We start from the raw sequence: 25,842 nt of genomic DNA, 5'->3' as shown, positions 1-25,842 counted from the left end.
ACTGGCACACAGTGACAACAGTGTGTACCATATACAACATGCACTGCAGCAACTTGCCAAGCCTCCATTGACACCACCTTTCAAACCCGTGACCTCTACCACTTAGAAGGACAAAGGCAGCAGATGCATGGGCAACACCCTCCAAATAACACATCATCTTGACTTGGGTCTGTATCACCGTGGTTTCACTGTCCTGGGTGAAAAACCTTAAACTCCCTTCCTAACAGCACTGTTGGTGCACCTACACCATGGATAGTAGCGGTTCAAGAAGACAGCTCACCAACACCTTCTCAAGGGCAATGAGGAATGGGCAATAAATGCTGCCAATGCGCACATTCCATGAAAGAATTTTAAAAATGCTCTGATGCAAGCTGTTCTCCCAACCATTTCTTCTTTCGTCTTTTTCTACCTAACCCAGCACCAGGAAAGCACTGAGAATCTGTATAACTTCCCATGCAATTGCAACAAAAATAAAGGAGCAGCCTTGCTTTAAAAAAATCCATCCCCACAGGGCAGTCCCTGCCTGACCTTTAACATTTATTTTAAATGGTTGAACTGAGTGTACTGGATAGGAGCTACATAACCTCTGGAATTTCACTGGTTCTCTTTCTGTGCAGTAATTTGTACCAGATCTGTGATTTAAATGAAATATTCATGTAATGTATATGAGAAAGAAAATAAAGCTGTTGGACAATCAAGTACAGAAACCCGAATGCCTCGCTAAATAAGCAGAGAATGGGCTAGTTTTGGAACTGTGATGACCAAGGCGGGAGGAGTGCATTTTTTATTCTAGTCCCATTTCTCCACGGGTCACAATATATATTTAAATTTTCCCACTTACCGATATGGTCAAACATATACTCTCTTTTCCCCAGAATAAAATACACAATCACATTTCTTTAATAACAACAAAATTATCAAAATTAAAACAAGTCTTACCCAGTAATAAAAAAGCATAAACATACAGATTGAAATATTATAGCTCCCTTTTTACCTTAGCCCCTCACACTCACCCACACACACACACACATACACCGGTTAACCGGAAAAGTAAAAGGGATTTTTGTTTAGCGCTCTGTTACAGACAAAAAAAAAACACTTGGGGTGAATACTTGCTCATTCTTGAAGAAAGAGCAAATGAGATTGAGTGCAATTCTGGTCGCCACACTACCAGAAGGACGTGGAGGCTTTGAAGAGGGTACAGTAGAGGTTTTGTAGGATGTTGCCTGGTCTGGAGGGCATTAGCTATGAGGAGAGGTTGGATAAACTCGGATTGCTTTCACTGGAACGACGGAAGTGGAGGGGCGACATGATAGAGGTTTACAAAGTTATAAGCGGCATGGACAGAGTGGATAGTCAGAAGCTTTTTCCCAGGGTGGAAGAGTCAGTTACTAGGGGACATAGGTAAGAGGGGCAAAGTTTAGAGGGGATGGGCGAGGCAAGTTCTTTACACAGAGGGTGGTGAGTGCCTGGAACTTGTTGCCGGGGGAGATGGTGGAAGCAGGTACAATAGCAACGTTTAAGAGACATCTTGACAAATACATGAATAGGATGGGAATAGAGGGATATGGTCCCCGGAAGTGCAGAAGGTTTTAGTTTAGGCAGGCATCAAGATCGGCGCAGGCTTGGAGGGCCGAATGGCCTGTTCCTGTGCTGTACTGTTCTTTGTTCTTTTGTTCTTTGAAATATGTTGTGTTCCAAAACTGGCATACAGTCTGGCCTCCGCGTACATGTAGACTGGTCACTGGGATCTTTTCGAACAATTCTTTTCAGGCAGTATTCAGGTTTTTCTTCAAAGGCAGGAGATGAGATGAGTTGACACAATGGACTTCTCAGGGTCTTTTACAGAGATACTGGAAAGCTGATCTGGGTTGTGTCTTTTCTCCTTCCTTGGGAATTCTCTTCTCTCCTTGGAAGTTCTCTCCTTCTTCTAAAGGATTTTTTAAAGAGATGGAGCAGGCTGGGCTGAGCTGGGGTTCTGTCCTTCATTTTTATTCTTTAAAACTCCAACCCCGTTTAAACAGTTCATTCTCAACTTCAAACAATTCAAAAATGAAAGCAGAAACAGAAAGTCCACCTTCTGACCTTTCACTTCTCTGCACACATCTTCCCCAGTTACCAGGGCTTCTGTTCTATTTTTAACTTAAGTCATGTGACAACCAGTAAATGTTGTTGTCAACCAAGTCCTTTCAGTGTCCTTTGAATGACCTTCTTGAAAAAAAAACTGGTCCAACATTTCTTCAGTTTGACTCTGAATCCTCAAAAAAATATTTTTCGCAAAAACAGAAGGACTTTCATAACAGAACTCACTATTTTCTGTCCTCCACGTGGTCAGATCCTACCGCCAAAAGGTTTTGTGCTAGCAAAATTGTACCTCACATCCTCTTATACACATAGAAATAATTCATTTATATGCAACCACCTCTGGGAAATAAAAACAAACTTCTAGGCATCTTTCCACATCCTTATTTGATGATGATGATAGCGGAAACAAGAAATATGATCAGCTTTTCTTCTTTGTCATTATAAGAACTGAATGTGTAAAATATGCCTAAGTCTAAAACTGTTGGTGTTAAAATGAGAGCAGTATTTTTCCCAGTAGAAACTAATGGCAAACTATATTCACAAATTACTATGAAAGCAATTTGTTGTTTCCATACAACAAGTTATTCACGTTCAGACTAAAATGGCAATCGTTCTCATCTGATTGCAGCCTTCTTGCACACTACATCATCATAATGGATCTGAACTCTATTGGTATTTGAGAACAGAAGGGCATTTATTTACAAGGAGGGAATCTCGTCTAATAAATGGCATGTTGCCCACCCATGATACTGATCCGAATCTCTACAGTTTTCAAAACAAAACCATAAACAAGCTACTGTACTGTAGAACATGGGTGCGGGAATCTAGCAGAAGTAATACTGTAACTAGATCATGATCATGGAACAGCAATGTACAGCAGTTTTTTTTTAAACTGTGCAAGGATCTAAGAACAGACTTTATTTTCAGCATCTAGGTGTACAGAATTGCTTAGCTGCAGCGAACAAAAGAAAATCAGGCCAGGGAGATCAACTATCCATAAACTGAGCTGACTACATTTAACTTGATGGAAGAAAGATTATGGGCATGTGATTCTCTCTACCTGATTTACTTCTCTCTTTGCTGCACCCAGGTGATGCTTTATTCCCAGATGCTAAAGATGAAAACGCACCCAAATTGAGTTTTCGAAAAATAGATAAAAACACACTTGCAGTAATTTACTTTTTGTTGTGTTTCACTGCATCATTATCAAAGCGCAGCAAGGATGTTGAAAAAGTTGCATACAATAAATGGAGGTCGTTTGACACTTCACTGGCAAAATGCCTTCTTTGCATGGATAATTATCTGCACTGTCCCGACTGAGGAAAGCTTTGAGTGTGAAAATTCAGCCAATAGCCAAAGGAATTAAGACAAATTTACTGAGGATCTAGGGACTGCTTTAGGCCTCCCGTTGCATGGAGTTGTCACAAATTAATTTGTTATTCTATGGGTATAAAATGTGACAATAAACTAAGTAATCAGATAATGGTATATGTACATTATAAAGGTGTTGGTTGTTTAGAATCAAAGGAACCACCCTCAGAATGAGGATGCGTTGGAAGATGTATTTGTGTATACTATTTATTTTGCTCAAAGCAAATACTGCGGTGGTCCTGCATTATGAGCCTTGGTTCTAAATGTCCTAATTAAAACAAATCATACTGTTTTACCTTGCAGGACCATTTTAAAACTCCTCTATGTCTTGAAGCACATTGTCGGAAGTGATATGGATAACAGTGTAGACATATGGGACTTCTATTATCAGTTGAATGACCCACTTAATGAACTGCAATATTTCTCAGCTAGTTGCTCTTGACTTCTCTGGTGCAGAAATATGATGCATTCTGCACTTCCTTAACTCCGTCATTAGTGAACACTCTTTCAAGAGCTGTATTCTTGTCTCTTGAACGTGCCTCACAAATTCCTCTACTTTACCAACTCTCTCTCTGCTTTCAAAATCCCCTGAGAACCAGTTGCCTAGATTTTGTGATCAGCAGTGAAGGAACAGAGCTTCGGGTTCACATCATTGACAGATGCCCACAAAGTTTTTTTCAGTCTTTAGAGTTTAGTCTTACTCTAATCCCGTGTCTAATCCAAAATGGCACCCTCTCCAGGGGAACACTGGCGGTAGAAACAGGGCAAAAAACAAGATTCTTCAACCAATCAGATTGGAAAAAACCTCACTGAGACACACAGAATCTTCTTCTTCTTCTCTTCTTTGGCCTCCTTGCCTCGAGAGACAATGGGTAAGCGCCTAGAGGTAATCAGTGGTTTGTGGAGCAGCGCCTGGAGTGGCTATAAAGGCCAATTCTAGAGTGACAGACTCTTCCACAGGTGCTGCAGATAAAATTGGTTGTCGGGGCTGTTACACAGTTAGCTCTCCTTGCACTTCTGTCTTTTATCCTGCCAACTGCTAAGTCTCTTCGACTCGCCACTCTTTAGCCCTGCCTTTATGGCTGTCCGCCAGCTCTGGCGATCACTGGCAACTGACTCCCACAACTTGTGATCAATGTCACAGGACTTCATGTCGCGTTTGCAGACGTCTTTAAAGCGGAGACACGGACGGCCGGTGGGTCTGATACCAGTGACAAGCTCGCTGTACAATATGTCCGTGGGGATCCTGCCATCTTCCATGCAGTTCACATGGCCAAGCCATCTCAAGCGCCGCTGGCTCAGTAGGGTGTATATGCTGGGGATGTTGGCTGCCTCGAGGACTTCTGCTTTGGAGATATGGTCCTGCTACCTAATGCCAAGGATTCTCCGGAGGCAGTGAAGATGGAATGAGTTGAGATGTCGCTCTTGGCTGACATACGTTGTCCAGGCCTTGCTGCCGTAGAGCAAGGTACTGAGGACACAGGCTTGAAATACTCGGACATTTGTGTTCCATGTCAGTGCGCCATTTTCCCACACCCTCTTGGCCAGTCGGACGCCTTTCCCATGCGCTTGTCGATTTCTGTATCGAGTGACAGGTTACTGGTGATAGTTGAGCCTAGGTAGGTGAACTCTTGAACCACTTCCAGAGCATGGTCGCCGATATTGATGGATGCAGCATTTTGGACGTCCTGTCCCATGATGTTCATTTTCTTGAAGCTGATGGTTAGGCCAAATTCATTGCAGGCAGCCGCAATCCTGTCGATGAGTCTCTGCAGACACTCTTCTGTGTGGGATGTTAATGCAGCATCATCATGGATGACAGGTGAAATTGTGAGACTAGCTAAGAGGAAAAAGGAAGCATATATAAGGTCTAGAAGGCTGAAGAAAGATGAAGCTTTGAAAGAATATCGGGAATGTAGGACCAATCTGAAACGTGGAATTAAGAGGGCCAAAAGGGATCATGAAATATCTTTAGCAAACAGGGTTAAGGAAAATCCCAAAGCCTTTTATTCATATATAAGGAGCAAGAGGGTAACTAGAGAAAGGATTGGCCCACTCAAGGACAAAGGAGGGAAGTTATGCGTGGAGTCAGAGAAAATGGGTGAGATTCTAAACGAGTACTTTGCATCGGTATTCACCGAGGAGAGGGACATGACGGATGTTCAGGTTAGGAACAGATGTTTGATTACTCTAGGTATTCTAAAAGGCATTAAGGTGGACAAGTCCCCAGGTCCGGATGGGATCTATCCCAGGTTACTGAGGGAAGCGAGAGAGGAAATAGCTGGGGCCGAAACAGATATCTTTGCAGCATCCTTAAACACGGGTGAGGTCCCGGAGGACTGGAGAATTGCTAATGTTGTCCCCTTGTTTAAGAAGGGCAGCAAGGAAAATCCAGGTAATTATGGACCGGTGAGCCTGACGTCAGTGGTAGGGAAGCTGCTGGAGAAGATACTGAGGGATAGGATCTATTCCCATTTGTAAGAAAATGGGCTTATCAGTGATAGGCAACATAGTTTTGTGCAGGGAAGGTCATGTCTTACCAACTTAATAGAATTCTTTGAGGAAGTGACAAAGTTGATTGATGAGGGAAGGGCTGTAGATGTCATATACATGGACTTCAGTAAGGCGTTTGATAAGGTTCCCCATGGTAGGCTGATGGAGAAAGTGAAGTCGCATGGGGTCCAGGATGTACTAGCTAGATGGATAAAGAACTGGCTGGGCAACAGGAGACAGAGAGTAGTAGTGGAAGGGAGTTTCTCAAAATGGAGACGTGTGACCAGCGGTGTTCCACAGGGATCCATGCAGGGACCACTGTTGTTTGTGATATACATAAATGATTTGGAGGAAAGTATAGGTGGTCTGATTAGCAAGTTTGCAGACGACACTAAAATTGGTGGAGTAGCAGATAGTGAAGGGGACTGTCAGAGAATACAGCAAAATATAGATAGATTGGAGAGTTGGGCAGAGAAATGGCAGATGGAGTTCAATCAGGGCAAATGCGAGGTGATGCATTTTGGAAGATCCAATTCAAGAGTGAACTATACAGTAAATGGAAAAGTCCTGGGGAAAATTGATGTACAGAGAGATTTGGGTGTTCAGGTCCATTATTCCCTGAAGGTGGCAACGCAGGTCAATAGAGTGGTCAAGAAGGCATATGGCATGCTTTCCTTCATCGGACGGGGTATTGAGTACAAGAGTTGGCAGGTCATGTTACAGTTGTATAGGACTTTGGTTCGGCCACATTTGGAATACTGCGTGCAGTTCTGGTCGCCACATTACCAAAAGGATGTAGATGCTTTGGAGAGGGTGCAGAGGAGGTTCACCAGGATGTTGCCTGGTATGGAGGGCGCTAGCTATGAAGAAAGGTTGAGTAGATTAGGATTATTTTCATTAGAAAGACGGAGGTTGAGGGGGGACCTGATTGAGGTGTACAAAATCATGAGAGGTATAGACAGGGTGGATAGCAAGAAGCTTTTTCCCAGAGTGGGGGATTCAATTACTAGGGGTCACGAGTTCAAAGTGAGAGGGGAAAAGTTTAGGGGGGATATGCGTGGAAAGTTCTTTACGCAGAGGGTGGTGGGTGCCTGGAACGCGTTGCCAGCGGAGGTGGTAGACGCGGGCACGATAGCGTCTTTTAAGATGTATCTAGACAGATACATGAATGGGCAGGAAGCAAAGAGATACAGACCCTTAGAAAATCGGCGACATGTTTAGATAGAGGATCTGGATCGGCGCAGGCTTGGAGGGCCGAAGGGCCTGTTCCTGTGCTGTAATTTTCTTTGTTCTTTTTCTTTGTTCATCTGCAAAGAGGAGTTCCCTGATGAGGACCTTCCGTACTTTGGTCTTCGCTCTAAGATGGACAAGGTTGAACAACCTGCCATCTGATCTTGTGTGGAGGAAAATTCCTTCTTAAGACTTGAACGCATGTGAGAGCAGCAGAGAGAAGAAGATCCCAAACAGTGTAGGTGCAAGCACACAGCCCTGTTTCATGCCACTCAGGATAGGAAAGAGGTCTGATGAGGTCCCGCTATGCTGAATTGTGCCTTTCATATTGTCATGGAATGAGGTGATGATACTTAGTAGCTTTGGTGGACATCCGATCTTTGCTAGTAGTCTGAAGAGACCACGTCTGCTGATGAGGTCAAAGGCTTTGGTGAGATCTATGAAAGCAGCGTAAAGGGGCATCTGTTGTTCGTGGCATTTCTCCTGTAGCTGGCAAAGGGAGAACAGCATATCAATGGTGGATCTCGCTGCTCGAAAGCCTCACTGTGCCTCAGGGTAGACACGCTCAGCCAGCTTCTGGAGTCTGTTTAAAACGACTCACATGAAGACTTTCCCCACTATGCTGAGCAGGGAGATTCCACGGTAGTTGTTGCAGCCACCGCGGTCACCCTTGTTCTTATAGAGGGTGATGATATTCGCATCGCGCATGTCCTGTGGTACTGCTCCCTCATCCCAGCACAGTCAAAGCAGTTCATGGAGTGCTGAGAGTATAGCAGGCTTGGCACTCTTGATTATTTTAGGGGTAATGCCATCCTTTCCAGCGGCTTTTCCACTGGCTAGAGAATCAATGGCATCACTGAGTTCCGATTTTGTTTGCTGTTCATTCAGCTCATCCATGACTGGCAGAGACTGGGCTGCATTGAGGGCGGTATCAATGACAACATTTTCCCTGGAGTACAGTTCTAGGTAGTGCTCCACCCAGCGATCCATTTGCTTGTGTTGGTCAGTGATCGTTTCCCCTGATTTAGACTTGAGGGGGGGCGATCTTCCTGATGGTTGGCCCAAAAGCTCTCTTAATGCCATCATACATTCCTCTGATCTTTCTGGTGTTGCAGGCCAGCTGAACATGACTGCATCGGTGCTGCCAGTAGTCATTTGCACAGAGCCTGGCTGTTCTATGTGCAGCGCTTCTGGCTACTTTAAGTCCTGCGGATGTTAACTCTCTGGGGGCTTTCTTGTAGTTCAACAGTGCAATGCGCTTAGTGGCTATGTCAGGTTCCAGCTCTTCAAAGTGAGATTAAAACCAGTCTGCATTCTGCTTCTCATGTTTGCCAAAGGTGGTCATTACTGAGTCATAAATGGCGTCTCTGATGTGGACCCACTTGGTCTCTGCATCCCCTGCAGGAGTGTTTTGAAGAGCTTCTTCAAGTGATTTTAGAAACTTATGTAACAGCTGTGAATAAGAAATTCTGTTAGTGTGAACGCGCGGGCGGTCCTTCTACTTGGAGTGATGCAGCTTCTTTGGTTTGAGTCCAACTTTGCTGCACACCAGGGAGTGGTCGGTGTCGCGGTCCGCCCTGTGGAAGCTGCATGTGATTTGGACACTGTTTATAGAGGCTCGCCTTGTGACGATGAGGTCCAGCTGGTGTCAACGACGTGATCTTGAGTGTCTCCATGAAACCTGGTGGAGAGAAGAGCAGAACATCTTCAAGGTAGGCATTCCTGGAAGAGAAGTGGCAGTGAATTAAACACTAAAAGGGTTTAGTATGAAAGAACCAGTTGGTGATGCAGAGGTTGTGATAGGTACACAAATCCAACAGTCTCTGTCCATTCTCATTCATCCTTCCAATGCCATAGTGTCCAAGGCAGGAGGGCCATGAGTCATGGTCGGCCCCAACCCTAGTGTTAAAGTCCCCCAGCAGGAACAAATGTTCGGTATTAGGAATGCCACTAATGATATTATTGAGTTTCTCATAGAACGGATCTTTAACTTCAGGCAGGGAGCAGAGTGTTGGAGCATAGATGCTGAGTAGGTGTCCTGAACCAGAGGCGGTGAGCAGTCGGATGGACAGTATGCGTTCCAAGCCATTTGAAGGTGGCTCTATCATGCTGAGCAAAGAGTTTTTGATGGCGAAGCCCACTCCATGCTGTCTTGGTTCTTCAGGATCCCTACCCTGCCAGTAGAAGGTGTAGTCTTGCTCTCTCAGAGATCCGCTCGCAGAGAGGCGTGTCTCCTGAAGTGCTGCAATGTCCACATTGAGTCTACTGAGCTCGTTGTTAATGATGGCGGTCTTCCGAGAGTCGTTGATTCGTGTAAGGTCTTCCGACAGGCCAGAACACATAGTTCTGACATTCCAGCTTGCAAAACGAAGGGCTGGTACCTTCTTTCCTTTTTTTGTTGTGCTGTTTGGTGCGGTGTTACAGTCCACTTGTCGGGCAATGACCCTGAGCACCAAGCACCCATTGAAGTAGGTGAACTGTGGCGGGTCTGAACCTTTCTGACCAGGGGCTGCCCAGTTTGAGGCGGGCGGTAGCTTTCCAGTGATTTGCGATGACCTCTCCCACTGACAAAGGCAAACCTTAGTGCCCAATCTCTACGCCAATTGAGCTGGACTTATAACCCGTAACTGCTGCCTTCTGTGTTGTTTTGGTCGCTGTGAGGCGACTTTGGAGTGACCGCTCCCTGGCGCATGCCTGGACGGAATATATGGAGGTTGTGAGCTGCCCAGGCATCAAAACCCCCCTCTCGGCCTTCCTAGTGGGGTCCAAAGGAGTGCAGAGCACGACGTTTGGCACCGGTATGGCTGCAGGAACTGCAGGAAACATGCCAAAGGTGACATATGACCGCCTTTGGGATTCCACTCCAGATTTTCTGTTTGGGATTACTCCCTTTGCCTTGGTCTCTCCCAAGACACCCACAAGGCACTTGGGTTGTTATCTCCTATCCCTGAGCAGGGGCCCTGACAAGTCAACTGTGCGATTTCATGGAGGGAGAGGGAAGGGGGAAGGAGGTGCGGGGGGGAAGGGGCAGCGGGGTGTGCGAGGGGCAGCGGGGAAAGGGGTGCAAGGGGATGGGGGTGGAGGAAAGGGGATGGGGTGGAGGAAAGGGGTGCGAGAGGGAGGGGGTGCATGGGGGGAGGGGGTGCGGGGGAAAGTGGGTGCAAGGGAGAAGGGGGTGCGGGGGAGAAGAGGGTGTGGAGGGGTGCAAGGGGAGAGGGGAGTGCGAGGGGGAGAGGGTGGGGGGAATGGGGTGCGGGGGAAGGGGGTGCGAGGAGAAAAAGGGTGCGGGGGAAGGGGGTGGGGGGAAGGTGGTGCAAGGGGGGAGGGGAGAGGGGGGAGGCGTCCGGCGGGGGTCGTGACCCTGGCGAGTGGGCCAGCCCACAGCCTGCACGGCCTCCTCGATGACGGCATCCTCCAGACCCTCCAGGCTGACGCTGCGCTCGTGGTCGTCATCCAGTTCACGGTGGAACTTCTTTCCCGGTTCCCAGCTGTGATGGCAGAAGGGCGATCGAGGCCAGATTGAGGCCCTGAGCCTCGACGACCACCTCATGGGAATCTAAACACAGAATCTAAACAAGGAATTATAGAGCAGAAAGTATGAAAAAATTAAAACGATGTACAGAAAGTGAAATAAAGATTGGGAAATTCAGATAGGATTAAGACAGAAAGATAAAAGAGACAGAAAAGTACAAAAACACTTATTTGTTTAAAAAAAAAATCACCAACACTCATTTTCTTTGGAGGGTACTTAAATTTTCAAGGTCAGAGAAGTTGTTCAGCAGTAATTATTACTTAACACACTGCTAAAAACACACGTATTCCTGAATGCACCATCCTCAACTTAGTCAGACATTTTTAATGTGTAATTCGTGGGCAATTACCCCACGTTCATGCTGTTGCATTCATTTCAGTGCCAAATCCATCAGCAAGGACTACAACAATGTACCCGGTTAAGGAACAGGCTCTGATGGCAACTTACAGATTTGCACATATGGATGCCAGATATTGCTGTCCAACTTACCAAGTAATAATGGTAAGCGCTGATGGCCTCACCATTACCATCACAAAATCCAGCCCACTATCGCTGACTGTGCTTTTGTTTCCTCCTTTATATCTTTCTCCCTCCTTCTCTTATCCTTACAGTCTGCCTTTTTATAAAGTGTTCTCTGTGTGGGAAGTGCTTTATAGATATTGGTTGTTGGTTAACACAAGTTCTAAACTATGATGAAAGAACACAAAATCAAATTAAACATGCACACTGCTCACTGGGTTATGTAGTAATTGCCAGCATAGGATACTGGGAAGTAATTATTTGTTACATATGTTTTTTTTCTTATTAAAATGCCAAGTTTTCTATGCATTTTAAGGGTGCATTAATTCACATTTTAAGCCTTGTTTTATTCTCTGTGGATCAGAGGGAAAACAACAGGACTTATTAATTAAACATCTAAACCATCTCACAGATGTTTTCTTTTCAACCAGACATGATAGAAACAAATTAACTGACAATGCAGAGAGGAAGAAAGGGTTTGTATGCCATCAAATATACTCTTCCGTGATAGTGCAATAGTTCAAAGCATGAGTTAATGTTTGTATGAGGCAACATGAACAATAATTGCATGTGTTTTGAATGAGTCATAACATATGCAACAGAACAGCATTGAAACATCGCCTGGACTGGTAATACGGTGGTCAGTGCCTGATGCATTGATGAGTGTTGTTTAACCATTCCCCCTATTGGGCATGAAGACCTTTTGTGGCTGCTAATATCTTGCACTGCCACTCCTGGAGTGTCATGATGCTCCTGAGGCACCAGAAAATTATGTGAATGAGATGGCTATGTGTTATCCAGAGAGCTTAGTACACTTCTGCAGTGCCACTGCAGATGGTCCTGTGTGCAGTGCATATTATTGCACCCATCCCCTTTGCTACTTCCAATAATGTTGAAGACACAATTTCTTTTAAAGCAGAATTAGTTCGAAAATTGTTAAAAAGCAAATGCTGCTTACCATTTTCCCTCTTTGTTTTCAAATTGCTTAACAGTATATCCAAACATATCTTCTTGTGAACCAGTGAATATCATGGGGTTTTTCAAATCAACATTAAATGAACTGGCCAGTTGCAATATACCTGTAGGAAAAGTAAGCAAGAAGATAAATCAACGTAGTGTGTAAAGTCTTAGACATTATTGATACTAAGTTAAATACACAGCAGCACGGCAAAATTAAATGTAGAATCATAGAGGCCGAAATCCTGATGGTTCTGTATCACTGGTACAGGTGTGGGAGCCTAAAAGGAACAATGGAGACTTCTTCCCAAATCCTTGGGATGGGAGCTTTTGTGTGGGTGGGCCAGGCTGTTTGCACCATTAGTGTGCATCAGCAACACCCACCCTGGTCCACCACTGGAAAGCAGAATGGCCCCGAGCCAAACCACTTTTGGGCCCCTGCGTCCCTTCACAAACTGAAGAACTTTGGCTGCTTTTCAATCTCCATCTCCTACGAAACCCATAGATGCTGTAATTTACCACAATTGATCCTTATCTGGGACCTTCCCAAAGGAAACATATAAAGCCTTAATTGACATCTCGCCAGCTGAGAGCTCTCAAAAAATTAGTCTCTTCATGTCCTCATCATTTCTGGTGTTAAGAAAAGAATACTGTACTCAGAGCAGATGGAGGCTGAATAGGATGTGGTCCATTTATTTCCTGTTAAATTTACTTTGCATTTATGTGGGCACTTAAAAATAAAGGAATGACATATGAAGTAGTTCCCACGTTGGCATCCTTAGAAATACTGCATTCAAGAGTTGCTTGTGCATTCTTACATTGCTAAGGGCATTGCTGGCATTTAAAAGTTAAATGGCCAGAGTATGGAACTAGCCTATTAAAGGAAGTGGACAGTTTATTTTAAATAATCTGCAGTTGCACAATTGGCTCCTTTACACTGCAGCTGAACCATAATATTAATTCTCTGAGACAGATGTCCCAGTTATGATGAAAATGGTGCAGGTGCCCATCAACAATTTGCAAATGACACTGACACTGGAATTTGGAATGTGCCCACCTCAGATCAGCCCTAAGAGGCCTCTCTCAGAGATTTAACCCCTTTAATGTTTCTCTTACCCAGTGCAGCTAAATACAGAAATAGATACGACAGCTGCATAAATAAATATATTCTGTGAACAATCGTTGCTTCAAAATTCTTAGTGTGGGAAAGAAAAACAGATGTGTAATTATTTAAAATATTATTTTACAAATGCAAAAAAATTACGTGTGTGTCCTCCTTACAATGAATCCGGATTTTTCTGCAAAAATTACAGTGAGTTTAACAGCATTCGTGGGGATTTCTGCACGAATCAAGCAGCAACTTCCCATGACTGCACATGTGCAGTTAAACACCTAAATCTGGAAGCTGCTGTCTGAGATGCCCTGTTCCTCCAAAAGCTTCCCAATAATTACACTGCGCTGTCTGACTCACCATTCAAATACATCGAACAGCATCAAGTTGCAGCACTATCCTCACAGATGCAGCCCAAATTCACCTGAAAATGTTTCTGCTTCTCCATTCCAGTGTAAGGAACCTTTTAATGCTGCAGTAAGTCTTAACTACTGCCAAACAATCTCTCTGGCACTGAAAATTAACTTTTAGAAGTTTGAAGTATTATTCCTTCAGTTTTTGATCATTGTTAGAGATTTTTTAAAAGTTAAATAATTTATTTTACTTTTTCTTTGTATCGTATTTTCCTCTCAAACCCCTCGTTCTTTCCCTCTCTCTTTCTGTCCCTCTATTTCTCTTTCTGTGCCTGATTGACATTAAATTCAATATTCTAACTGACACTTCCTGGTTCAGACTCAGCACTGCTCATTAACAATTCTTCCATCTGATTGGTTATGCAGATACATATCTGCTTGGCTTGTTTGCGCAGGCCCCAGATACTCTATAAAGGACGCTGCACTTTTTGGATAGTTGATTGACAGCGACTTGCCATGCAAAAGCCCACAGAAAGTCAAAGAGCAAGTGCAGGTCTAATGAATGGCTCACATCGTTGGTTCGCCACTCACAGTGACATCCAGCCCAATATTTCTCTCGCTCTCTAGAGCTGAAATTCTGAGTCATGTAATCTGCCACCCTAATTACAGCAGAGTGGGAATCTCATCGGCTCAACCAACTCGACACCTATACTGTCTTAAATTCTAAGGTCAACAAATTAAAATAACACATATCCAGAAAAGGCACAGGAGGTACTAGAAACTCCTGTAATAGTGGGAGGGGATTTATTTCAAGTTGACAATTCTTAAAGAATGCAACAAATACAAATTACGGGCATTGATAGGTTAGATAGGAAGAAACTTTTTCCCTTAGCGGAGGGGTCAAGAACCAGGGGGCATAGATTTAAGGTAAGGTGCAGGAGGTTTAAAGGGGATTTGAGGAAAAAATGTTTCACCCAGTGGGTGGTTGGAATCTGGAACACACTGCCTGAAGAGGTGGTGGAGGCAGGAAGCCTCACAATATTTAAGAAGTATTTAGATGAGCACTTGAAACACCATAGCATACAAGGCTACGGACCAAGTGCAGGAATATGAGATTAGAACAGTTGGGTGCTTGATGGCCAGCACAGACATGATGGGCCGAAGGGCCTGTTTCTGTGCTGTATAACTCTATGACTCTATTATAAAAAGGAATCAGGAAAAGAAGACCCTGAAATTTGTCAGAGTGATATAAATATAATTCTGATAGAAATTAGACACGGGGAATAGGGAATGGAATAGTGCCAATACTGAGCCAGAACCATGTGGATGGAAGTGATCCAGGATCCCTCTCCAATGCCCAAATAAATGTAATTAACTGACAAGGTCAGCAAAGGTAACTGATGGCTGCAAACTGTCATTAATATATATTTCATACATTTCAGACAGTAGACTTATACTGAGCTGAAAATTGCTTTCAGAAATCTAATGGTATCACTCTGTGCTCTGAAGTGCCACCTGTACTTGGAATACTTCAATTAAGTGGAGGGCCTGCATGACCACTAAAGCCTCACTACTTCAATGAGAATGCCATGAAGTGACAACATTTCTCCTGCTGATTACCACCTACTATCCTCCCTCAGCCACTGAATCAGCACTTATTGAACACCACTTAGAGGAAGAATAGAGGGTAGCAATGACACAGAATGTAATTTGGGTGGGGGAATTCATGCCCATCACCAAAAGAGGTTTAGTAGTACTGCCATAGACTGAACTGGCCAAGTCTTGATGGACACAACACAAGGGCATAACCTATTTTTCCTCATGTTTCTACCCAACACAGATGCATCTGTTCATGACAGCATTGGTAGGAGTGAAATAAAAACAAGAAACGCTGGAACCACTCAGCAGGTCTGGCAGCATCTGTGGAAAGAGAAGCAGAGTAACGTTTCAGGTCAGTGACCCTTCTTCGGAACTAGCAAATATTAGAAATGTCAAAGGTTATAAGCAAGTGAGCTGGGGGTGGGGCAAGAGATAACAAAGGAGAAGGTGTAGATTGGACAAGGCCACATAGCTGACCAAGAGGTCATAGAGCAAAGGCAAACAATATGTTAATGGTGTGTTGAAAGACAAAGCATTAGTATAGATAGGGTGTTAACGAACTGAAGATTGAACAGCAGCAAGTACTTGCCATTTCAACACTCCCCCCTGCTCTCATGCTCACATCTCCATCCTGGGCTTGCTGCAGTGTTCCACTGAACATCAACACAAGCTCGAGGAATAGCATCTCATTTTCCGATTAGGCACACTACAGCCTGCCGGACTGAACATTGCGTTCAATAATTTCAGAGCATGACGGGCGGCACAGTGGTTAGCACCGCAGCCTCATAGCTCCAGGGACCTGGGTTCGATTCTGGGTACTGCATGTGCGGAGTCTGCAGAAGGGTAGCAGGGAAAATCCAGGTAATTATAGACCGGTGAGCCTGACATCAGTGGTAGGGAAGCTGCTGGAGAAGATACTGAGGGATAGGATCTATTCCCATTTGGAAGAAAATGAGCTTATCAGTGATAGGCAACATGGTTTTGTGCAGGGAAGGTCATGTCTTACCAACTTAATAGAATTCTTTGAGGAAGTGACAAAGTTGATTGATGAGGGAAGGGCTGTAGATGTCATATACATGGACTTCAGTAAGGCATTTGATAAGGTAGGCTGATGGAGAAAGTGAAGTCGCATGGGGTCCAGGGTGTACTCGCTAGATGGATAAAGAACTGGCTGGGCAACAGGAGACAGAGAGTAGTAGTGGAAGGGAGTTTCTCAAAATGGAGACGTGTGACCAGTGGTGTTCCACAGGGATCCGTGCTGGGATCACTGTTGTTTGTGATATACATAAATGATTTGGAGGAAAGTATAGGTGGTCTGATTAGCAAGTTTGCAGACGACACTAAGATTGGTGGAGTAGCAGATAGTGAAGGGGACTGTCAGAGAATACAGCAGAATATAGATAGATTGGAGAGTTGGGCAGAGAAATGGCAGATGGAGTTCAATCAGGGCAAATGCGAGGTGATACATTTTGGAAGATCCAATTCAAGAGTGAACTATACAGTAAATGGAAAAGTCCTGGGGAAAATTGATGTACAGAGAGATTTGGGTGTTCAGGTCCATTGTTCCCTGAAGGTGGCAACGCAGCTCAATAGAGTGGTCAAGAAGGCATACGGCATGCTTTCCTTCATCGGTCGGGGTATTGAGTACAAGAGTTGGCAGGTCATGTTACAGTTGTATAAGACTTTGGTTCGGCCACATTTGGAATACTGCATGCAGTTCTGGTCGCCACATTACCAAAAGGATGGAGATGCTTTGGAGAGGGTGCAGAGGAGGTTCACCAGGATGTTGCCTGGTATGGAGGGTGCTAGCTATGAAGAGAGGTTGAGTAGATTAGGATTATTTTCATTAGAAAGACGGAGGTTGAGGGGGGACCTGATTGAGGTGTACAAAATCATGAGAGGTATAGACAGGGTGGATAGCAAGAAGCTTTTTCCCCAGAGTGGGGGATTCAATTACTAGGGGTCACGAGTTCAAAGTGAGAGGGGAAAAGTTTAGGGGGGATATGCGTGGAAAGTTCTTTACGCAGAGGGTGGTGGGTGCCTGGAACGCGTTGCCAGCGGAGGTGGTAGACGCGGGCACGATAGCGTCTTTTAAGATGTATCTAGACAGATACATGAATGGGCAGGAAGCAAAGAGATACAGACCCTTAGAAAATCGGCGACATGTTTAGATAGAGGATCTGGATCGGCGCAGGCTTGGAGGGCCGAAGGGCCTGTTCCTGTGCTGTAATTTTCTTTGTTCTTTGTTCCCTGTGTCTGCGTGGGTTTTCGCCGGGTGCTCCGGTTTCCTCCCACAGCCAAAGACTTGCAGGTGATAGGTAAATTGGCCGTTGTAAATTGCCCCTAGTGTCGGTAGGTGATAGGGAATATGGGATTAGTATAAATGGGTGGTTGTTGGTCGGCACAGACTCGGTGGGCCGAAGGGCCTGTTTCAGTGCTGTATCTCTAAATAAAATAAATAAAAAAATAAAATAAATAAACTCCATGAATATCCCTACCCTCAATGAGGGAGAAATCCAGCATTTGAGTGCAAAAAAAGATGATCATTCTCAGCCTCTTCCTGAGGTATTCACCATCACAAACGCCAGTCTTCAAGCAATTTAATTCACTCCATAACATCAAGAAATGGCTAAGTGCATTGGACACAACAAAGATTACAGGTCCCGACAATATCCCAGCTATAGTCCTGGTGACCTGTGCTCCAGAACTAGTCATTGCCCTAGCAAAGCCATCCCAATATAATACTGACATCTACCCAATAATGTGAAAAATGCCCAAGTACACCCCATTCGCAAAAGTCAAGACAAATCCAACATTCCTATCAGCCTGCTCCCATTCACCAACTAAGTGATGAAAGGTGTCATTGACAGTGCTATCAAGCAATACTCACTCACCAATAAATTCCTCAGCAATGTTCATTTCAGGTTCTGCCAGGACCACTCAGCTCCAGACCTCATTCCAGCCTTGCTCGAAACATGGGACACCAGAGGCAAGGTTAGGGTGACTGCCATTGACATCAAGTTCAATGGATGGTATGTATCTGGTGCACAACTGGCTTAGCAATCAATCACTACATCTATCAGGACCATATCAAGGGCTATTGAGTATCACTCAGCCAAATATTTCAGAAATTATTGAGTAATTTGTGGAGAAAAAAGATAATGGCTCTATTTTCAGTCATACAATGGCAAGGATAATACTGTCCATCTTAATTTATGCGAAAATAATAGACTTCAGGCGAGGGCAGATGCCCAATTAAATATGGAAATCCACAAGATGCTGTTTGAGATATGCTGCTCTCCTGTGAGCTTAGCGCAAATAGCGTCTTGTTGTCTGGGTCACCGTTGAAATGCATTAAGGGCAGTGAAGTTACTGTACTTGCATGGTAGATACGAGCTAAACTCGCCACAGAAAATCAGAGCTGGTCTGAGGTGCTGCAAGGAGCTAGACATGGAGCCACTTAAGATCCATGCATATTTAATCAAGCCTGGATTAGCTGTCAGAGATTCTTTGAGTTGATAATTATGGTCAATGAATCTCTTTGGCAATGAAAATTAACTATTACACATGTGGAGTCTCATTCCTTCAGGCTTTAACTGTTGTTGGAGATTTTTTTGAAAGGTGAAATTTAAAATGTCTTTTTTTTCCTCTCTCTCGAAACCCAATTTTTCTTTCTCTCTATTTCTCTTTCTTTACCTGATTTGACATTGAAATCACCGGATTTTACACTGCCGCTGTGTGGACTGCTCATCACAGAGCTGCCGTGATGGTAAACAAGGAGGCTCATTTACGTCGCCGGAGTGGACAGCCCCCCCGCCCTGATGTTGTGGAGGGGGTGGGCGGTCTGTCCCCGGCAATGGCATTTGGCACCACTGTGCTGGCACCAACGCCATTTTTAAAGGGCTTCCGGCCCTTACATTTTATTTAAATATTTAAAGGAATAGGCATTTTAGATTTCACTAAAAATATTAAAGAAATGTTTCTATCTCCTCATCCACGGCAGCCCCTCCCCCAGTATCTATACAGTTTATTCCTTGCCCTCTCACCACCCCACCAAAATACTTACCTCGTGTACCTGACCTGACCACTCAAAGTTCATAAACTTTTAACTTCAACCCTACCAACCATCCTCTCCACCAATCAGAATAGTTTGACCGCTTGGCACCACCCCTCCCACCCCCGCCACTGCACTGAAATACTTGCCTGCTCCCCCCTCCCCACCAGTGTCCCACATCGGATCTCCAAATGGAGATCCGAAGGCATGGGAGTGCTGGCCGTGCCACCAATATAATACTGGAACAGATGGCGGGAGCGGGTAAGTATTTAATTCATTCATTTGCACTCTTTTGACTATGTTAACGCTGCTCAGTCACTGAGCGGCCGGGGGGGGGGGGGGTGCCATGAGGCCTTGGCGCCACTGGCAATATCAGGCCAGGTCTTCCCGGCCTCGAGGCCCATGGTGAGCATGTCCCGGAGAAATTATCTGCCCCCCCCCCCCCCCACCCCCACGACACCCGACATCGGTGCGGGGGCTGGGGGGGGGGGGGGGGTCTGTAAAATCCAGCCCACAGACTCTAATTTACACTTCCTTCTCAGTCCCTGCACTATATATTTCACAATCTTTTAATCTGATTGCATATCTCCTTAACAAGAGAACTGCTAGGTCCAGTGGGGCAGGTAACAAATAAATACTGTCAAATTATGGCATCAATTGAATTCTTATACACAAATTCAAGGACTCAGATCATCCAAGAATGTATTTGTGTCCCTTGAAATCTCTTCAAAATGCAGCATCATGAGGAAACAGACATACAGGGCTATGAACCTAGTGCAGGAAGGTGGGATTAGGCTGGGTAGCTCTTTGTCGACCGGCACAGACACGATGGGACAAATGGCCTCCATCTGTATCATTAATTTTCTATGATTTCTATAAAATTATATTGTAATGTTTAAAATCTTAAAGAATGTGGTTTGCAGTGTTGCTGTGTTTTAATTCAAGGTTTTCTGGTTTCTACTAAGTAAATATTATTCTCCTGTCCCCATTGTATTAATCCTTGGCTGGATCATGCCAGCAAACGAGAATAATTTGTGGAAGTAGTCTGTAAATATTCATAAAATATGCTTTCAAAGTGTGAATGATCCTCCTTTAGAACAAATAATGTTATATTTAGATGTGCACATTCACTAACTGTAGATCATCTTTGCCAACAGATGTGCTTTGAACAAAGTTTGCATCAAGGTTTTTGTGAAAAAAATGGACTTGTGTATATATATCATGCCTTAATATGTCTCTTGTAAATGTCAGAAAGTGTTCATACAATAAATTACTTTGAAGTGCAGTTACTATTATGCACAGAGTCTTCGGAGTGAATAGGAATGGTACTTGACAATTCTGTGTTTGTGTTACTTATGCAGATCCGAGATCGTCAGAACAAATCAAATATAATTTCATGATGGCAATCTAATGTAATTTTATGATGGCACTTAACTCTAAATTGAGACTGCCTTGCAGATATCTCTATCATGTTCCCCAAGACTGCAAGGAACTCGTTCATCTGCATGCAAAGAAATTTGAAAAACTCAATCAATGTCAAAGTGATAAAGGTCGGCTCAATTAGCCACACTTTTGACTCAAAGTCAGAAGGCTTTGGGCTCAATCCCACTCCAGGAGTAGAACACATAGGGCATGAAAGTCCATTAAATCCACTGTATTGCTGAAACTATGGCAGAGCGAGACTACTGTTCAGTGACGATCATGTGCCCTCCTCCTCCATCTAAATTCCTGGGACAATAGGTAATTTTATATGAAGTGTGTATGTGCTCATTCCATTTGTTGACAGCTAGGAAGGCAAATAGGGAAGGGCCGGGCAGATGTTTGCAGGACGAGTATACACTCTTTTAAAATGTTGACATTTTCACTTCACAAATTAGCTAAGGTTATTGCCAATGCTACGGCTGCAATCCGCCCGTTTGTACCTCAAAGTTACAGGCAGAATCCCTCCATCATAGGCTCCAGACTTTCACATTCAAAGTGGTCTCCTGTTTAATGCAGGAGGGTGCTTCTGTTGCCCACCTAAAGGCCCCTACTAAGATTACGATGATCAAACTAACAGCAGAAGTGATTTTTAAGCCAATGCCACTCCCTTTACGATGGGTCTGCACAGTTGTTAGCAGATGATCTCAAAGAGTGTAAAAGAAGTGGCTGGTTCCCAAATAGATCAGTTTCCCATCAGCAAGTGATGGTTTTGCTATTGATTGCCACATAAAAATTAACCTTTTAAATTACTGCTGGCCCCACCCTCCAACAACATAAGATTCTGGTAAGCATATACACCTACTCAATGTAACATGTCTTACATAGTGATCAAAGGAGATTAACAGAACTGATGAGAACTCTGTTGGATGACATAATTTCTCTAGTTGTTCCACGTTCAGGAACATCACTACTGAAGGAGGCAAATGTATGACATACCCACTCCAGCTGCTCATGGAGACGTTGGAAAACATCTAAAGGCGCGCAATTCTGGCAGATGTGGGCCCCACTCAAAATCTACCCTTCTGATAGCACTTGAATTTGCTGCACAGATAGTTGATTTCTGGTGCATTAATGTAGACTGATATTTCAATACAGTACTGAGGGCTTCATATGCTCAGTTATATTGGTAATTCCAGTAACTGTACTGGAAGGTCTGAGTGGTGAGCACTTATCTGATGTACTGTATTCTTGGAGGGACTGTTTATTGGATGAGAATTAAACAGAGCATCCATCTGTAAAAGATGCCCAGACACTATTCAAAGTAGGCACCTGGCCATTATTCATCCAGCAGCCAACACCATCACAAACAGTCACTTATCTCATTTGCTGTTTGCAGGACCAGTGTGTGTAAATTGGTTGCTGTATTTGCCTACACAGCCAGAATGGCTACTCTTCAAAGGTAATTCAGTGTTAGTACAATGCTTTGGCATACCTTGAGAGCGTGGAAGGTGCTACATAATTTAAAGATCCGTCTTTTTCTTTACATTTCATCTAAATCAAATAAAATGGCTAATTATAGCAACACATAGATAAGCTCATCAGAATTTAAAATGTTCAAATGCTCAGAACGGCACTGAAGGGAGAACCAGATACTCAGCATTATTTAGGTTACATTGCAATTGAAATAGCAGCAATCCATTCGCTGATGGGCAATCCATATTTTAGGAATCTCTACTCTTATTGAGAATATCACTGGACTTCAAGTATTTGGGCAACAGCACTACAATTGAATGGCAGCATAGTGATAGAATACCATATCTGCACTGCAGAGTGCTACATACAAGTTTATGGTCACGTGCCCATGCATGAAAATGGAAAATACAGTGCAAAACCAGCTATGGTATCCAAACAGTGCCGTGCCTTTTGTAATTAAGAGCTTCAGATAAATGGTCACCACTCACAGAGTTTCCAATACAGTTACTGGAATTACCAATATAACTGAGCTTATGAAGCTCTACCTCCTCACCAACATAACCACATTCATTTCATCAAGGAACAAGCATTGAGTCCTTTATTTTGCATGAAATGGAAACTAAACAATTGTATGTAAACACTGAATCAGAATATGAACATAATTAGAACACAATATAGTGACTGCTGTCAACCAATTAAAGTCATCTGTTCGAATTGGGAAGCAGCGACTTGAAATCACCTGGGAAAACCGACAGCCACAATCACAGTAACTGTTTCATAAAGTTTTTAATGTCCTTTGCCTATCTGCAATTCCATTCCATTCCATGTGTTAGTCACTCATTCTGAAGAACTTCATTCTTAAAGTTCCCTTTCAACAGTTTAAAACTGTTCTTCCTTGTCATAATTTAAGTTGAAGAAGTGCGTCAGATTTAGCTTAACACATTGTTTAGAATAAATTATATAAATTTAATAAATTTGTGCTTTCAGTGTACAGTTTCACCACTGGGAGTAGAAATGGGGAATTTGTATGCAGATAATTAGTGGGTCCCACAGGATTTCCGATCAATTAGGTTTTGTAAAATCAACCCTTTTGTGATGACTACAGGAAAAGAGGAACTCAAAAATGCTGTGGTATATGATTGTTTTGTGTTATTTTCTTCTATTTTCTCCTAATTTGCTGTTTTTGAAGGCAATGTCACTAACTAGTACCATAAACTGTTACAGCAGAGCAATAGGTCATTGAATCCATCATGTCTGCACTGGTGTTTTTTCACTAATTAATTATCTAGACTAATGCCACTCTCCTGTTCACTCTAAATTATTATTTAAATCTACTATTTAAGTTCTTTTGAAAGTATAGGGCTGGACTTTGTGGAGGCGACGAGGCTCCTGGTGCTAGGGCAAAAAGGTGGGAGGAACCCCAACTCGGCCTTTTTACGCACCCCTCCCCCCCATCACCACGATCCTCCATTCTTTTGGAAGCGAAGTTTCCGGCGGCAGGATCCCCATCCCTTTAAAGGTGGGGATCCCACCTCTGGGAGCAGTGGCCAATACTGGTACTGCAGAGGCCTTGGACCCAGGCCCAGTGCTGAAACCCCGGACCTCAGATGTTGCCGGGGCCAATCCGGAAGGCCCCGACAAGGGCTGGGGGGGGTGGGAGGGTGCGCGGGGTGGTGGTGGTGGATGTGAAGTCTGGGCAAAGGGGGAGTTCAGGGAGGTGGAGGTTTTGCTGGTGGAGGTCCTCCGTGGGAACCCCCCACAAGCCTGCAGGGAGGGCACCTTGTTTTTAAGACTTCCTCCCCGCATGGCGAAGGCACCGCCCGGCCACTGGTTAGGTCCCAGCAGCGGTGGGAAGAGGCCCTTAATAGGTCACTTAAGGACCTCAATTCGCTTCTGAGCAGGAAGGTTGTTGTTGGCCTATCCCGTCCCCGGCAAAATCACTTGCCGATGTGCCCCCCTATGCCCGCCACCCATCACAATTCTATAGGCCCCCCACCCCACCTCTGACCTCATCACAGGGTGGCCTATAAAATCCAGCCCATAGACTTCGCTTCAACGATAGTTTGTGCCACAGAAATCCACATTCTGGTTACCCTGCAAAAAATGTTTTCTGGCCTTCCCTTTAATTCTTTGAGTCATTATTTTTAATTTGTGTCCCTTCATTTCTGTCTTGTTAACGAGTGGAAACAATTTTTATTATTATGACCTTTATAATCTTAACTTTATTAGCTCCATTGAAAAAAGCCCCAACTTCTCAAGTATCTCTTCATAGCTTATTTAGATGAGCAATTGAAACGCCATAGCATATAAGGCTATGGGCCAAGTGCTGAAAAATGGGACTAGAATAGTTAGGTGCTTGATGGCCGGCACAGGCATAATGGGGCGAAGGGCCTATTTCTGTGCTGTATAACTCTATGACTCTATAACCATTACCCCTCATCGCTGGCAATATGGAAGTGAATTCACACTGTACCTTTTGCATCACTTTTATATCTTTCACAAAGTGATGTGTGCAAAACTCCAATTGAGGTCTTCCACAAGTTTAGAAATACCTTGAGTTCCGATGAAGGGTCACTGACCCGAAACGTTAACTCTGCTTCTCTTTTCACAGATGCTGCCAGACCTGCTGAGTGATTCCAGCATTTCTTGTTTTTATTTCAGAAATACCTTTTTGCTCTTGTATTCTATTGGCTGGATTTACCTCTTTCCGCTGGAGCAGAGGTAGAGTTGGAATTATGCCTGCTACCATGACCCCACCATGACATGGACCTATGTCCCTCAATTGGGCTGCTTACTGACGGAGGGCAGGTCCTGAGCAGTATCTCTGCACTGAGGGTGGCAAGGGCGCAGAATGTACTCTGGGTGGGGGACTTCAATGTCCATCACCAAGAGTGGCTCGGAAGCACCACAACTGACTGAGCTGGCCGAGTCCTAAAGGACAGAGCTGCTAGACTGGGCCTGGGGCACGTGGTGAGGGAACCAACAAGAGGGAAAAACATACTTGACCTCATCCTCACCAATTTGCCTGCCGCAAGTGCATCTGTCCATGACAATATTGGTAGGAGTGACCACTGTAAGGTCCTTGTGGAGACAAAGTCCTGTATTCACATTGAGGATACTCTCCATCGTGTTGTGTGGAACTACCGCTGTGCTAAATGGGATAGATTTCGAACAGATCTAGCAATGCAGAACTAGGCATCCACGAGGCACTGTGCGCCATCAGCAGCAGCAGAATTGCACTCAACCACAATCTGTAGCCTCATGGCCCAGCATATCCCCCACTCTATCATTGCCATCATGCTGTGAGACCAACCATGCTTCAATGAAGAGTGCAGGAGGACATGCCAGGAGCACCACCAGGCATACTTCAAAATGGAGTGTCAACCTGATAAAGCAACAACCCAGGATTACTTGTGTGCCAAACTGCATAAGCAGCATGAGACAGACAGAGCTAAGCGATCCCATAACCAATGGATCAGATCTAAGCTCGGTAGTCCTTTCACATCCAGTCGTGAATGGTGGTGGATGATTAAACAACTAAATGGAGGAGGTGGCTCCACAAATATCCCCATCCTCAATGGTGGGGGAGCCCAGCACATCAATGCAAAAGATAAGGCTGAAGCATCTGCATCCACCTTCAGCC

General features: G+C 44.3%; 1 protein-coding gene across 1 annotated transcript in view; it reads right to left on the bottom strand.

The window, feature by feature from the left end:
* Positions 1–25,842, bottom strand: part of itga1 (integrin, alpha 1) — a 292,234-nt gene that overhangs the window by 246,034 nt on the left and 20,358 nt on the right. Inside the window, exon 2 of the mRNA XM_068032751.1 lies at positions 12,189–12,309. Coding sequence (XP_067888852.1) covers positions 12,189–12,309 — 121 coding nt within the window. The remainder of the gene's footprint in view (positions 1–12,188; positions 12,310–25,842) is intronic.

Source organism: Heterodontus francisci, chromosome 1 (genome assembly GCF_036365525.1).
Source record: "Heterodontus francisci isolate sHetFra1 chromosome 1, sHetFra1.hap1, whole genome shotgun sequence".
Lineage (NCBI taxonomy): Eukaryota > Metazoa > Chordata > Chondrichthyes > Heterodontiformes > Heterodontidae > Heterodontus > Heterodontus francisci.
Note: the sequence above shows the minus strand (reverse complement) of the source record. Positions and strands in the feature narration are given on the sequence as shown.